Source organism: Motacilla alba, chromosome 5 (genome assembly GCF_015832195.1).
Source record: "Motacilla alba alba isolate MOTALB_02 chromosome 5, Motacilla_alba_V1.0_pri, whole genome shotgun sequence".
Classification (NCBI taxonomy): Eukaryota; Metazoa; Chordata; class Aves; order Passeriformes; family Motacillidae; genus Motacilla; species Motacilla alba.
Window position 1 is genome coordinate 57,134,182 of NC_052020.1, and position 15,609 is coordinate 57,149,790.

At 49.4% G+C, this 15,609-nt stretch overlaps 1 protein-coding gene across 2 annotated transcripts in view; it reads right to left on the reverse strand.

Moving 5' to 3' along the window:
* Window positions 1-4,924: 4,924 nt before the first annotated feature.
* The window catches only part of DAAM1 (dishevelled associated activator of morphogenesis 1), a 91,219-nt gene continuing 80,534 nt past the window's right edge, over window positions 4,925-15,609 (reverse strand). The window contains exons 21-27 of one of the 2 annotated variants that reach the window (XM_038137782.1): window positions 14,566-14,654; window positions 14,190-14,358; window positions 13,369-13,476; window positions 10,856-10,916; window positions 10,102-10,233; window positions 8,405-8,575; window positions 4,925-7,813 (exon numbers count right to left, since the gene is read on the reverse strand). In XM_038137782.1, coding sequence (XP_037993710.1) covers window positions 7,604-7,813; window positions 8,405-8,575; window positions 10,102-10,233; window positions 10,856-10,916; window positions 13,369-13,476; window positions 14,190-14,358; window positions 14,566-14,654 — 940 coding nt within the window. In that variant the 3' untranslated portion in view covers window positions 4,925-7,603. The remainder of the gene's footprint in view (window positions 7,814-8,404; window positions 8,576-10,101; window positions 10,234-10,855; window positions 10,917-13,368; window positions 13,477-14,189; window positions 14,359-14,565; window positions 14,655-15,609) is intronic. The other variant, XM_038137783.1, reaches the window with a different exon arrangement.

The window sequence follows — 15,609 nt, forward strand, 5'->3', positions numbered from 1 at the left end:
GCTAAGGGAACATCAAAAGGTATTCATAAAGGTAACAACTTTTTAAAAAAGCTTTGTTTAGACCAGAGGATTGTGCCTTTCCTCAGGGGCCTTTTATTGTGTGCACTGAAGAGTTAAAGGTGTTTGCAAACCACAGAGCTCCACATATTTGCTTTCCCTTCAGACATGGGGGCACCTCTTCTCCTTGCCACCATAAAGAAAAGTGGGACGATGCAGCCGTGATGACTTTGGGGAAATCACTTTGGGGAAAATGATATTCCTCAGTTCCTGGGATGGAGATTGGGAGTGGAAATAGTGCTGATCAGCCTTCCACATCTGGGGGAACATCCTTGTTTCTCCCAGGGGCCAGAGCAATTCTGGCTGGAGGCAGCAGGGATATCTCCTCCTGCTTCTGCCAGCAGCTCAGATGCAGAGGCTTAAACACTTTGGGTAGTGCTTGGGGGTTTGGCCAGAGGGATTCACTGAGGGATTCACACTCAGAGCAGGTGACAATTGTCCCCATGTTGGAGCTGCACATGGACACCAGGTTGGCTCCTAAGTGAGATTATGGAAAACACCAGGACAGCCCAACCCTCCCCATTCCCATCAGAGAGCAGCTGTGAGGATGCTGATGCTTCAAAACCCTTCTGGATGGGCCCTACAAATTAATACACTCCCCCAGGCTCATCTACCCTCAGGATAGATGTGGACAAAACCAGCAAAATAAATTTCTCTGAAATTCATCTCGCCCTCCCAGCAATTCCCTCATGACCTCATAAATGTAATTTGCTTACCTGATTTAGCAACATACTCTGAACTAATCTCAGCATCAGGGATAAAAAATGCTCTGAGTAACCAGGTCACTTATTTTTTCCAGTGGAATCTAATGTGCTACAGCACTTGTGCCTGATCTGTGCCTGTGGCTTCTGTGCTCAGTCTGGTGCATTTTACAGAACATTTGGTAATACAGCATCCCTGAGGTCATGTCAAGTTCTGAATACAGCATCTGAATTGTGGAGTCTTTACAGAAAATGTAACTCAAATGGTGATAGCCTCCTGCTATTAAATTGGAAAGATTTGCCATAGAAACCAGGCCTTGCCTGAGTGCTCCTCACTGATTTCATAGCAAAAAGAGTTTTATGAGCTGGGTGAAGCACAAAACTGGGACTTTTTTACTTTTCCCTGAGCCCAGGGGATGCTCTGCACAGAGCCTGGCAAAGTAAATCCCTGTCAAAGTACACAGCACAAATTCAAGCAGATGGAAAAGCTGCTGGCACCCTGAGCACCCAAAGGCCAGGTAAAGGCAGGGGCACTGTCCCAGCCCAGCTTACAGCAGTGTCCTGGCAGGCCAAAGGCATGGCTTGGGCAGCAGGAACAAAGCTGTGTCCTCCAGACTTGCTGTGCTGGTGCCCAGGATAATCCTGGTTTAGAGCAGCTCTGCATGGCTCTGCTTCCTGCTGCCCAAAACCAAAAGTGAGTTTGTTCTGCCCCTCCTGCAGAGCCACCCCTGAGCTGAGAGCACATGAGCAAATACTGGAATATGGGCCAGTAAAGAAAGGAATGGAAAAATGGCGATTTCAATGAATTACCTTCACAGAATTGCTCTGGGAACTGGGAAGCTCCAGCTTAATTTCAAGCTCTTTGCAGTGTGACCACAAAATATAAGGAAAGCTGGGTAGGAACAGGCTCCCAACACAAACCCTGGCACTGGGGCCAGCCCTGGGGACACTGCAGTGGAGTGGGACATTCTGTGGTGATTTCAAAAGCCGTGGAAGTTCAGATGACCCATGAAACTGTTCTGAGTTAGTTTATCTTACACACGTGTGCATGTTTGGTACCAGCACCTGCACACCCTGTGTCCACCTGAAGGTCGGGCACTGCCAGAAGTCACAGAGAAGCCACAGGCTGTGACCTTCAGCTTTTTGACTCAAATTACAATGGAGAGCATTAAAATTAGCCCTCCTCAACCATGCTGGGGTAAACCTCCGCAGAAAATTTAGCATGAGAACTTTTCAGACCACAGTAAAGATCGCAGAGGAAAACAAGAAGCGGAATCGATTTTGTTCTTGACAGCTCTGAAATGCTGAAGGTGGAAAGCGCCAGCAGATGGCAGAGAAGATGCTCTGCCTTTGCTGAGGCTCCGGTGGGGCCCGGCAGCACGGGAGTTCTCCCTGCCTTACCTGCACACTCTCAGCAAGCCTGGTTGAAGGCTAAAAATGACACAAAATGCTCAGAGGTTTCAGGTCAGAGCACTTCTGGTTCAAACGGAGAACTCTCCTTTTTCACATGCATCTGTAGGAGGACCCTGAACAATGCCAGGGAGAGAGCTCACAGGAGAGATGTCTGCAGGAGATGGAGTGGAGATGGGGCTCATCCCCTCCCTCCTGCATCCATCACCTTTGTGTCCTCTTGGCCTCTCCTGTCTCCTCCAGAAGCAAAGCTCAAATAATGTTTTCACCCAAAGCACAGGCTGATGAAATAACCAGCTTTTATGGGAGTCAAGAATCACAGAACCATAGAATTGTTTGGAATCACAGAATCATTTAGATTGGAAAAGATTTCTAAGGTCGTTGAATCCAACCATTCCCCCAGCACTGCCAATCTCACCATTAACCATGTCCCCAAGTGCATTTTAGATACCTCCAGGGATGGTGACTCCACCACTGCCCTGAGCAGCCTGTTCCAATATTTGGTAACTCTTTGGACAAAGAACTTTTCTCTAATATCCAGTCTAAACCTGCCCTGGCATAACTTGAGGCTGTCCTCTCTTGTCCTGTTGTTTGTTACCTGGGAGAAGAGATCAATCCCCACCGACTCCACTCTCCTGTCAGGGAGTTGTAGAGAGTGAGAAGGTCCCCCCTGAGCCTCCTTTTCTCCAGGCTGAGTCCCTCCAGCTCTCCCAGTTGCTCCTCATCAGACTTGTGCCTGTTCCTGTGGCAGTCCAGCAGTGCCAGCCCTGCACAAGGACTGTAGATTTGATCAGGCTGTGTGAAAGTGAAGATGGCAAAGTGCAGTTTTACCCCAGAGCATCTGCTTGAGGTGTGACAGGGGGGCAGTGGCAGTGGGGACGGGTCCCACAGCGCAGGTGGAAGCAGAACTGGCAACATCCCTGCTTTGCTTATTACCCTCTCCTGAGGGCCTCCAGCAGGGATATCAAAGTCTCACAGGTCCATTGGGCCCACGGTCCCCTTTTTTTGGGATTAAATAAATAGTCCAGAAGTCCAGCAGCTCCTGCCAGTGGCACAGAGTGGCTGCCAGTGGGATGGAGCTGGGTGTGTCTCCCCACCTGGCCGTGCCTGCCCTACTTGCTGAGCTGAGCTTTGCATGCGATGCTGCAGTGCTGCCTGCCTGCAGCAGGCATTGCCACCAGCCCTTGACTCATCTTTTCCCAGCTGGGGCGATGCCAGGATAACAGGCTGAGTGCGGGAGGTGACACCTGACACTCCTGTCGCCCCAGCCTTGGCTGCCGGCCTGGAGCAGAGCGCAGTCAGGGCTGGCTCAGCAGGTTTGGTGCCACCAACCCGGGTGGCCCCACAGGACAATTCCTCCAGGAGCGCCGTGCCCGGCAGCTTCCCTGGCACCAGCGGGTCTGGGCAGGTTTGGACCATCCAGCACACAAGGGTCTGCTGGCTCATGGCTGTAAGAGGAGGGAACAACCCAAACCCCTCAGGATTTGGGGCACAGGAGCCTTTTTCAGGTGAAAACCCAGGCAGCCAGGACATCAGTGGACATGGGCTCACACAGCACAGGTGTGCCAGTCCAGCACAGTGCCCACCCTGGCCCCCTTTCCCCTGGGATGACAAACATTGTATCTGAAATTTGTCTTCTTAAACAATAGATGCTGCTAATCCAGCCATGTGGAAGGTTTTGAAGTTGAGGAAGCTTGAAAGTTACTAGGATATTTTTTCCCATCAAGTATTTTGGTTGAATAAAAAGCTGTGTCTGAGCTTGCTCACATCTCCCACAGCCACCCTGCCCCCATTCTGGGGACCATCCTGTGTCACAAAACGGCATGGCCCAAGAAACCTGCAATCTGCCATAAACTAGAATTTCAGGTCCTCATTGGTTTGTGGGGTTTGGCCAGCTTGTTCACATCCATTTATGGACAAACCCCAACCAGCCCTACGCTGGGGACACGGGGATTTATGATGGGAAGAGAAGTTGAAGCCATTCCTGTTTTCCTTGGGTCCTATCACCAGCCAGCCCTGGGCTGCTTTCCCATGGCATCACCAGCCCACGAGTGCCAGGGGTGCTGATGGAATCTGTGCTCCCTGCCAGCCCCAATCCCAAATGGGAAGCCTGTGGGTCAGAGCACAACGCAGATGCTCCCACTGGCACAGGCAGTGGGGGCTGGGGGTGTCTTGGGGTGCTGCAAAAATCACTCGAGTGTTGGAAAAAGAAAGTGACACAGCCTGGATGGAAAGGTGTGTGGGAAAGGAAAAGGTGAGCAGCAATAAGCCAGGAGGGGTTTGGGCTACTGCCAAGGAAACATCACTAGATAGGCTTGCTAGAGGCACAGTGGCCAGCCCAGCCAGCACTTCTCCTGGAAAAAGGGACAGGATCCAATCCCATGATACAAAACTGGCTGCTGCCTCAATGCAGGATCCTGGAAAAGGCCCAGTGGGCTTTTGGAAAAATTCCCACCAAGGTGCATCAGCAACAACAAAATGAGAGGAAATGAATGGGTTCACCAACTGGGAGGCATTTCAGAACCCACATGTGGGTGACAATGAGGATGCTGCAATCCTGGAGGATGGAAAAACCCCAACCTCCTAAAACCCAGCACTCAGGACAAGGGTGAAGGGGTTATCAGAATGACCCCAAAAATGCCTCCAAACACACCCAAAAAAGAGCAACCCTCAGAGAGCCTCTTTTTCAACACCTGCCTCCATTCCTAATGATCCCATTTTTTTCCCCCTAAAAAATAACTCACGCCTCTGCCGTGTACACTCACCAAAATCGTTTTGCTTTATTGCATATTGCCATCTTAGAAAATGTACAGTCTCATAACATTACACAGCATTTCCCACTAGCTAGAACTACTAACATCCTTGCACCTAACAGACTACCTTAGTCACTACGAAGCTAATAAGGTCCAAGACATAAACTTTCGTTTACAAATTATTATGGAATTTTTTTTTGTTTTGTTTTTGGCATTATTAAAAAAAAAAATCATCTTTAAAATACACACCCAAGAGAAAAGAGTGGCTACTTACACCAGCACCAATCTAAAAGTAGTTTTCGACAATGGCACATGGAATTACCTGCACACAGCCTTTGTATTTATTTATAGAGATATAATATTTTTTTTCTTTTTTCTATTTTTTTTTTTGAAAGAAAACAAAGAAATGGCAAAGTCAGCCTGATAATCAGGCTGTTGTAAAACAATTTAGAAAAAAAAAAAAACAACCCAAGAGGTTTGGAAGGGCAAGAGGAAATCTGTCAGGAAAGGTCCTGTTGTGGCACTGGGGTAGCAGAGGCAGGAGCCGGGGTGGGTGCTGGCACCCAGGGACCCCGGGAGGAGATTGCCCTTTCTGACCCCCACCACCTGCCCAATTAAACACGTGTGACCAACCATTCCTTAAACCATCAGAAGCCAAACTTTTTCTTTTTAACCTTTTTTTTTTTTTCCTTCTTATTTTATATATTTTCAATTCCCCCCATAGTCCATTCCCTCAATTGTATCAGCCCCATTTTTTTCAGCCATAAATAAAAAATATAAATAGAGGCACTTTAGTTAAGGAATAGTATTATCATTACCTTTTGTCTTTATTTCCCCCTCCTTCTTAAAGCAAAGTGCTTAACTCCACCTTTGAACATAATCTGCAGGTTTTGCAGCTGCTTGGCTATGAGGTGCTGGACCTTATTTTTGCGCTTACCTGCTTTATTTATTACTGCTTTAAATGCTACTCAGAAAGTATTTTTTTCTCTTTTTTCTCTTTTTTTTCTTCTTTTTTTTTTTTTAAATCTACAGTGCGTTAAACGTTGCAATGAAGAAAAGAACAAAATGGTAAAACCACAGCTCTTGACAACTCTGCTTCGAGAGAGATTTCACAGCTTTCATTCAGCACACAGACCCCGTGGCCTTCAGGTGCTTAGAACCATATTTTTTTTATACAAATTAGTTTAAACAGCACTTTTGCTATACAGTACATATAGTTAACTGACATCCCATACCCACCAGTAATACCAATTATCTGACAAAAAAAAAAAAAAAAAAAAAGAACAACCAACCTTATTTCAAATAGTGTTAATATCTAGTGCAACAGGGACAAACTCATCTCTCCACAGGAAAAAGAACAAACAAACAAAAAAAAAAAAGATCACAAAAGTATTGGTGGTATAAAAAGATTTTGTTTTGCTTTCTTAAAAAACATACCACAAATAAATAAAAGTAAAAAGTAACAGTCCTCTATATACTCAGCATAATTTAAGAATAGAAATGTTAATATGTTAATGGTGGTTATTTTTTATTCTCCAATTCTTAATTTTCTAAACCCTTAAATTATTACTCCCTGAGAGCTCTGAATTACTTTTATTATTGGTTTTTTTTGTCTTTTTTTTTTTTTTTTTGGACTGACATTTGACAGGTAGTTCTGCTTTTACAAATTTGCAATGACAATGAACAGCAAACCAGTCAAAAAAGGACCTGGCTAAGAGACGAGTGTTTCTTGGCATCACTGCTTCTGTGTGTCCGAGAAAGAAAAAGGAAAAGAAGGCAGGTGAAAGCTGCTGGGTTTTACCCCAACCCCTTTGTATTTCAGAGACCTTTGGTCCTGACCCACCTTGACAGAGGATACAGTTTGTCCCATTGAACAGAAAGCAAGAACAAAAGTTACAACGCAAAAGTTTATGCTCTTCGTCTCCTCCGAGAACCGAACCTTTCCCACCGTCTTGGGCCAGAAAACGTTGCAAAAGTATAAATACATCAGTGTGGCGTTACAGCAAGAAGCACTTTGGGGTAAAGTTTGTCCTTTAGCAAGGTGGCAGCAGGAGGAAAAAGAGCATTTCCCAAGGATGACGGGAAGAGCATCGCCGGGAGCCCCCGCGGCGCCGAGCTCGGGAACCAGCGCGAACGCACAGACTGCAAGTTTCTCAGAATAATCACAACAATGAGAGAAAACAAACAAACAAACAAACAACGGATTAAAGTTCAGTCAACTCTGCTTTTTTTTTGTCTTTTCTTCTTTAAACCGCTCGGCTCGTGTGCAAGGCGTCCCCTGCAAATGGCCCTGGGGGTGGTTCTGAGCAGGAGAGCAGCAGGAGGCAGCTTCCCCGTTGGCTTTGGGACCACGGGGACAACCGGCGGCTTGGGGTTGGGTCCTCTCTTGCTCCACGGACGCGGCATTGTGCTTGTGCATGGGGAGAACTACTTTTTGGAGTGGGGAGGAGGCGCTGCTGGCACTGAGCTGCCCATACACCTCCCTCCACACACTCCCCGACCCGACTATTTACACAGTATCTACACGCGCTCGCCCGCGGGGACAGAGAGCGCGCCACTGTTCCGCTTGGAATCGCAAGGCAGTGTCATGGAAACAACAAAAAAAACCACCCCAAAAACCATAGCCACTTCGGAAAGACTGACCCACGTGTCTTTTGCTGGGTTTTGCCGTCAGTTTGTTTCTCAGAAGTTGAGCTTGGTGACGGGCCTCTCGCGGCCGCTCTCTGCCAGCTGGTTGGTGATGCGCTTGCGGTTGCGCTTCAGCTTGGTGAGGTCCTTGTCGAAGACTTCGCCCGAGCGCAGCGCCGACACCAGGTCGTCGAACTCGCCGCTCTCCTCCCCGCTCTCCTTCGCCTTCCTCGCCTTGCGCTCCCGTTCCCGCTGCTCCTTCAGCTGCACGTCGTGGTGGCGGGGGGAAAGAAGGCACCTCAGTCTCACACAGGTACGCGTGGGGGGGCCCAGCACATGCATGGTGATGCCCAAACTCATGGAACAAGGGTTGTTTCCCACCCCAGTACTCAGCATAGGAGAGCTGGCCAGGGTTATTGATAGACCACATCCCTGGAAGTGCTCCAGGTTGGACAGGGCTTGGAGCAACCTTGTCTAGTGGAAGGTGTCCAAGCTCACAGTGAGGTGGTTGGAACTAGAACTAGGTCACTTCCAGTCCAAACCATTGTATGATTCTGAGATTCTGTGATAAAACCCATGGGCGGAGGGTCACAGCCCCATGGCTGCTGCTCGTGGGTCACAGCAGCTGACAGACAGCACCAGCTCTGCTGCACATTGCAGCTGCAAGACCTCCCCAGCCCAAGGTCATTAATCAAGTTATCAAAAGTGAAAAGCCATTGGGTCTAAGACCACAGAAATTCCCTTCCCAGTCTTCAAAGCTGCCCGTGCCACCCTGACCACCACAGGGACATCATAACATGGTTGCCACTCCCAGATGCCCTGGAGGTGCTGCCAGACTTGCTGGTGTGTGCTCACCTGTGCCTCCATGCGTGCCCGGCGCTCCTCCTCCTCCTTCCTCTTCCTCATGTTCTCATTCTCCTGCTTGGCCTCGGTCACAGCTTGAAGGAACTGGTCAAAGATGCCAAAGAATTCATCAGGCTGCATTTTGTCTGTGTCTTCTCCAAAGTGCTTCACAGCCTTGGAAAACTGTAAGAGAGAAGACAGGGGTGCATCAGTCTTGGATAAATCCACTGGACTGGTGAAACTTTCAACCTGATGGAGCAGAGTGAAACACTTCCAGCAGCCACAGCACACAGCAGGGCTTTGCCTCATCAAGCCTTGATTTAAAGCTGAAATAAATCACCTGATGTGTTACCTGTTGCCCTGCAAGACCTGGATCGCTATCAAGCCCCCTCTCCCCATCTTGCCTCAGGCTCTGCTGAGCCTCCCCTGCCCCAGCTCCACTTTATTAACTAAGCAGCAGTAAAAACAAGGAAGCAAAATATTGTGGGACTGAAGACATAAAACTAATAGTAAACACGGCAGGGGAAGGGAAACTTGCACTTTTAAGTTTTCCTTTGAAGTATTTTTGGGGTATTATTTATCACTGCCACATGCTCTGCTATTGAAACCAAATGTGTTGGTGAAACTTCTAAAAGAGATTTCTGCCCAGGCTCAGGCACAGCCCTGGGCAGGGAAACAGGGAGTTTTCCTGCCTCTTGTGCTGCTTGCACACCATTAATGTGAGGGAGTCGAATGAGGCCGTAGCAGAGGTCAGGACAGGACATCCACAATCTGCCAACATGTCCCCAGTCCCCAAGCAGCCCCCGAGTTGTCCTTGGGACTGACACTCTTTGTTCTCACTTCCAGTCTGAAGGAGACTCTTTGTGCAGAGCAAGTTTGTTAAAACTGTGAAGGCACATTCTGGAGATAAGCACACTTAAAAGAGAAGAAAAACAAAATCAAAGCACCAACAGATTTATTAGTTGCTTTGATATTGCAGGGTAGACCAAGAGGAACATTTTTAAAGCCTGCCTGTATGATTTAGTTTTATTTGCAGGGGTGCCCCTGGCTCTTCAAAAGACTTTTAGTGCATTTTTATTTCTTTGTTTACTTAAGTGACTTAACACCTCAAGATGCAGGGAGGAATCTGAGAAGTGCCACTATATAAGTCAATATAATTGAGGTTAATCTTGCTGATTTTAATCAAGATATTACAATTCTCTGCCATGTTACCAGAGGTTCTGGTGGGGGAGGGAAGCCTGAAAATGCTCTCCTCATGAGATATAAAGTTTATAAAACAGGGATGTTTCTGCTTTCCTAAGAGAAAACAGGAACACAACTTGAATCTGGACATGTCTTTAAAAAGCAAAGAGCTGGAGCATTCCACATAGCCCATTGCTTCCAACAGCCATGGAAAATTGCTTCAGAGTGGGCTTACACATATGCTGGGGACCACAACCAGACCTTCTCCTCCAGGCCCAGCCAAGTCAGCAGAAGAGGGTACACTTTGCAGAGCATTTGTCACCACTCCTAACTCACTGCAGAGAATATCTCTGCCAGGTTACCATCAGCAGGCCAAAGGGGTGGCCTGGTTAGCCATGGCCTCAGGGAGGTCCATGGCAATGCCCAAGCGTGGGTCAGGACAATGCCAACTGGACAGTGGGTACAGCCAGGGAGAAGGAGGTGAGGCTGAAAAGCCGCTCAGATCTCAAGGACTTTGGTGGCCTTACCAGCTCTTTTGCTTCCGTCAGGAGATCTTCGACATCCGAGAAGCTGAAGCTGGCCAATGTGATGAACTGGCTGACCACAGACACAAACTTGTCACCTGCCTGCTGAACCTGAGACTTCTGGAAGTCCAACTCCTTTGGGGGGAAAAAAGGGTAAATCTGGTCAGGCCCTGGCTGATGAGGGACACAAACACCACTGGCCTCTGGCAGTGGCATTGGGAGTGTGCCTGAATCAATGCCAGGGGTTCTGCTGGCACCACCACTGCTGCTCCCCCTGCCATGCATGACACCCTGGATTACACTGCCTGAAGTGAGCTTTTAAGCTAAATCCTGCAGGAAAGCTTGTGGAAGCAGGATAATTCAGCAAGACAGTGAGTCCTTTGGGATACCTCCACCATTTCATCACCACTCCAGCTGTGCTGCAGAAGTTCTCCCCAACCCTCAGTGGTTTTACGGCCAAGAGGAGACTCCTCTGCACATCACAGGTCCTCCTTGGGCATCACCACTAGGCTTACTCAGCCTCCCTTGAGGTATTAGACATAAACCATGAGTGTGCCTAATCACACATGGTAACTTTAGTGCCAGAACAGCCCTGAGAGGACAGGCACACGTGCAGGGCAGGAAGGAAAGGCAAACAGATCTCCAGGATGTGAGATAAAAGCAGCTTCACTGGGAGCTCCCTGGCCTGCCTCCCCAAGGAGGGATGCAGTGCTGCTCAGAGCCAGGCTGGACTATACTTGATTTAAATAATACTTACAGTCTCCACTGCTCTCAGGCCGCTTCTCAGAGTGTTTATTTCTTTCTCCAGCTCAGTCATGCTGTTGGAAATAGCAGGATGGTAATTTTCAGCTTTTCCCAGCAAAATCTACAGCTCTCTTGACCATGGTTTTCCCACTGAAAAGACCCCCACCCTGCCCACATTGCCTCCTTTTTGCAGATCAGTGTGTCTCAAGCAGCAAATCAGGCTGACAGCCTCTAAGCTGGGACTATCTCAAAGTGGCTGCAGCTGCTTGTTTCAAAGCAAAGCACTTTTCTGTATTTTTAATCAAGGGGACTGCCCAGGTTTAGCAAGCTCAGCAGCCTCCAGCCCTCTCCAAGTGAAAGGATGGCTCAGGAGAGTGCCTTGCTGGGCACAGATTTCTCTCCAGGTCCAGCAGGAGATGGGATCATTGTCCCAGTGCACAGAGGAGAGTTATTCAGGGTACCACGGCTGGGTGAACACCAGGCAAAGCATCCTCCCGAGGAGCAGCGAGCGTTTCACAAAGGGAGACAGCCCAAATATAGAGAAATAAAAATAAATCACCATGTCTGGCGCTGCCTTTGTTTACACAAGGCTCAAGCCCCTGATGAGCTTCAAATTCAAGTGCTTACGGGTTTCTACCACTGCTATGTTAGGGGAAGCTTTCTCACAAAGCCTCGGTGACCACAGGCTTGATGCCTTTCCAGGGGTGTCTGTGCGAGGGCTGGGGTCCCTGGAAATGCTGATGCTGGGTCATGGGGCAAGCATTCCTGGCAGGTTTAGTCTGGGAAAATGCAGTTTTGGGAGCCCTGTGCTCCAGCAGCTCATTACTAGTGGTGGGATTGACAGAGGCGGCAATTTCTGCTTCACAGCTGCAGGACTGGGGGGAATTCAGGGTTTTCCAGAGCTTTAGAAACTTTTTGGTTTTGCTGTAGATTGGACCAAACCCAAATGTTACATATGGTGTCCAGTTTAGAGCGAAATGATAAAGTTTAGTGGGGTACAGAAACCCTCTGTGCAGGCGTTTTCTTTCCCATACGTGTGTCTGTGCAACAGCTGCAGGTCAGGAGCATGGGAAAGCCCGAGTCTGCTCCAGCATGGAGCACGTCCTGCTCAGCCATGCCCTCAGCCTACAAACTGAGCACACCACACCCACAGAACCATGGAATATCCTGAGTTGGAAGGGACTGACAAGGATCTCCAAGTCCAGCTCCTGGCCCTGCACAGGACAGCCCCAAGAATCCCACCCCGTGCCTGAGAGCATTGTCCAAATGCTTCTGGAGCTCTGTCGGGCTTGGTGCTGTGACCACTGCCCTGGGGGAACCTGTTCCAGTGCCCAACCACCCTCTGGAGAAGAACACTCTTCCCTACATGCCAAGATTTATCCTGTCACTGTGCTCAAGCCCAATGGCTGGTGATTATTTTACATTTTGTACACGAGGATCCTTGTTTTGTCCAGTATACATCTTCCCTGGGAACTCACCGCTGCTTCAGAGAGCTCTGAAGCTTGTCAGACCCTTAAGCCACTGTAAACTCTATGTGTATTTCATAGCATCATGGAATGGTTTGGGTTGGAAGGGACCTCAAAGCCCATCCAGCTCCAACCCTGCTGCCATGAGACACATTCCACTATCCCAGGTTGCTCCAAGGCCCCATCCAAGCTGGCCTGGAACACTTCCAGGGAGGAGGCATCCACAACTTCTCTGGGTAACCTGTTCTAGCTGCATCCTCTTTAAAGGGGTGCAGTTTCAGCCCCTTTTCATGCCCACCACTGACACAAATGGCTGCAGAAATGTGTGATCTTTGCTGCTCACATCCTTGAAGCATCAAAGCCCATAAACTCCTGCTGGAGTTTAAAACCAAAACAGAGCCTCACTGATTTCAGAGGTACTTCAGCACATACTTGAGAGCTTTGCAGGGCAACAGCAGATTCCTCCTGAACTTAAAGGCTCAGGCTGTGTTTAAGGGCTTTGCTGAACTGGGGCAGCCTGTTCCCAACAGGTCACTGTTAAACAGGGGCAGGGTTAAAAAGCTGGTTGCAAACCCCAGAAACTCCATGTTGATAGAACAAGAGGCAGGCAGGATCTGGATGCAGGTTGAGTCCCTCCCACAGCTGCCTGGTGCTGCCTGTGCTGTAGGCAGAGCCTCCCTGGCACATGAAGATAAACAGCTGCCCTTTATCTGCAGCCACACCGCAACCACTTCCTCCCGGATTACTTAATGTACCATTAGAAATTAATTAAATGCTTTTGCCGTGAGATAACAACAGGAAGCGGCTGCTCCAAGCAGCTCTCCTCCCCCAAGCTCAGAAGTTTAGAGCCTTCACTGCAAGGGCTGTGATTTAAAGCTGCCAGGTGATGTTTGCTTCTGAGTCCTGGGCTGCTCTGGGCCAGCCACGGCATGGGATACAGCCCAGCAGCCAGGATCTGGCCAGAAGGGTGAGCTGGGGTGAAGTGACACGGAAAAGCAGGCTGAAATGAGGGGAGAGGTGCTCCCAGGGCTGCCTAAGTGCCACCTCAACCTCTGCTTACTTGACTTTGGCTGCCTGTGGGATGTCTCGCAGCTCCTCGTGCAGGCGGAGGACTTTGGGATATTTCTTCTCCACGACAGTGATGAGATAGTGCAGCAGGGTGATGTTCCTAGCAGAGAGGAGCAGAGAGGTCAGTCTGGCAGCATCTTGGGGGGCTCATTGTTCAGTCAAAACCCCTGGTAAAACCCTAGTAATAAACTATTTGAGGATTTCTGCAAGGATGCTGCTTGATGCCTGCGTGGGGACTTGGGATGGGTCTGTCCCATGCACAGCTACAGGGCAGAGCAGCCCTGTAGGAAGTGTTCTCCACAGAACCCAGGGGAGGTGCTTGAGCATCACTGGTCTTGTCCTCCACTGTCTTTACTGATGGATGAGACCAGGCAGGTTTGAGACCTGACCCAGCTCCTCTTGCTCTGTGAACAGAGCTCAGCAGGGCAGAGCAAACCAGGCAATGGCTGCATCAGCATGGGAGAGTGGCAGTGGGAGTTCCTGTGGAGAAAAGCCCCTGGGAACCCTTTCTCTGGCTCTTGGCATCTCCAAAGGAGTTAAAAGCACTTGGAAGATGATCATCCTAGTCAGCCTTGGCTGCAGCTTAGCCAACCCAGGAAGGAAAGGCCCCATCAATCGCTGTGCTGATCTGCAGCTTGGCTTCCCTTGAAAGCTGTCCTGCTCAAAAAAATGCACACTCACCCCACTCGGTGTGCCAAATTGGGCAGCAGGAGGAGGGGACTGTCCCAGAGGTAATGCTAATGACCCCTGCATCCCCCCAACTACCCCTGGGGCCGATGGATGCTACCAAGGATAAGGGCAGAGGCTGCTCACTTGTCAATGCTGGACTTGGTGTCTGCAATCTTGTTGAGGCTGGAGATCTTAAACCCGAAGGCGTTGCCCCTCTGGCCCTTGTTCATGTAGTTCCCAAAGGCCAGGACCACCTCCAGGAGCTGCTGGAGGCTGCTGCTCTGCAGCACTGCCTTGGAGCCAGCACGGATGGCTGAAAGCAGAGAGGGGTGGGACATTACCCCCTGTCACAAGAGCCCACCAGCAACCCCTTCAGTACCCCCAAAGAGTGACCACCAACCCCTTCCCTTCCCTCACTGCCAGCTCCATGTGGAGCAGGCTCATGCTGGCACAGACGATGCTCTTCCTGGGAGTGATCCCTGTGCTGGCACAAAGTCCCTAAGCAGGTCTGGTCACTTGCCTTCCACTTTGGGTTTCACCTCTGCAACTCTCTCTGCAAACTTCTTCTTGAAGTAGAGGGACTGCAGCCTTTGCTGATAATGGTTTATCCTGGAAAACAAGGAGGAGGAGCAGGCTGAGCTTTGCTTGCTCCAGGCAGAGCTCTGTTGCTCCACTGCTCACAGCTGTGCTCACAAAGCATGCCTGAGCTAGGGTGATTAAAAAATAATGACCCCTTTTCTCCCTGAAACTATGCTGGGATGGGAAAAAATGACAACTGAAGCTACAGCTGTCCTGGGGTGGATCCCCATGGGTTCTTAAGCACATGCTTAAGCCTATCCCCTTAACTCAGCAGGTTCAACAAGTGGATCTTTACACCCCACTGGAATGAACAAACAGTTCTTTCACAACCACTCCTAAGCAAAGGTGCTGATGAGGTCTGGGCTCCCTATGGCTTTGTGATGAGCTGCAGCTGGAGAGAGGCTCACCTATGACCAGAACTAATGAAACTGGACCCTCTGATCGTCAGACTGATGGACTGGGCTGGAAAGCCCCTTTCCTGGGCAACTCAGTGATGCCTCTGCTCATGTCAGTTGTGTTTATGCTAACCAAGATCTCACTTGTATGCACATGGCAGTCTGATTTGAGTCACTTGGACCAAGAACCCACAGGAGACATGCTCACACAGAGCCACGAGCCACACTGTTGTACTAATCAGAGGTGACAAAGACATCACACTCGCTTACAGGCCACAAGGCAAAATTAAAAAGCCGTGCTGGAAATCAAGGAAAGCATTTGCATCAGCACATTGTGCTTTCCCAATGACGAACGCATGGGAGCAACACTTGGGTGAGAGCCTGTGAAGAAGAAAGGTGACCTGTGATAGAAAAGCTAATTCTGAGCGTCACTGAGCCCTGAGGGCTCAGGTCTGAGCTCCACAGCTCCATCCTGCCTGCCTCTGACACTCAGCAAGCACACAGCCCATCACCGCCCTGCTGTCGGTGCATGGCTCAGGGAGGAGGGGAGCATTTCTGTTTGTGATCTCCCAGTGCAATCTCCAACTGTA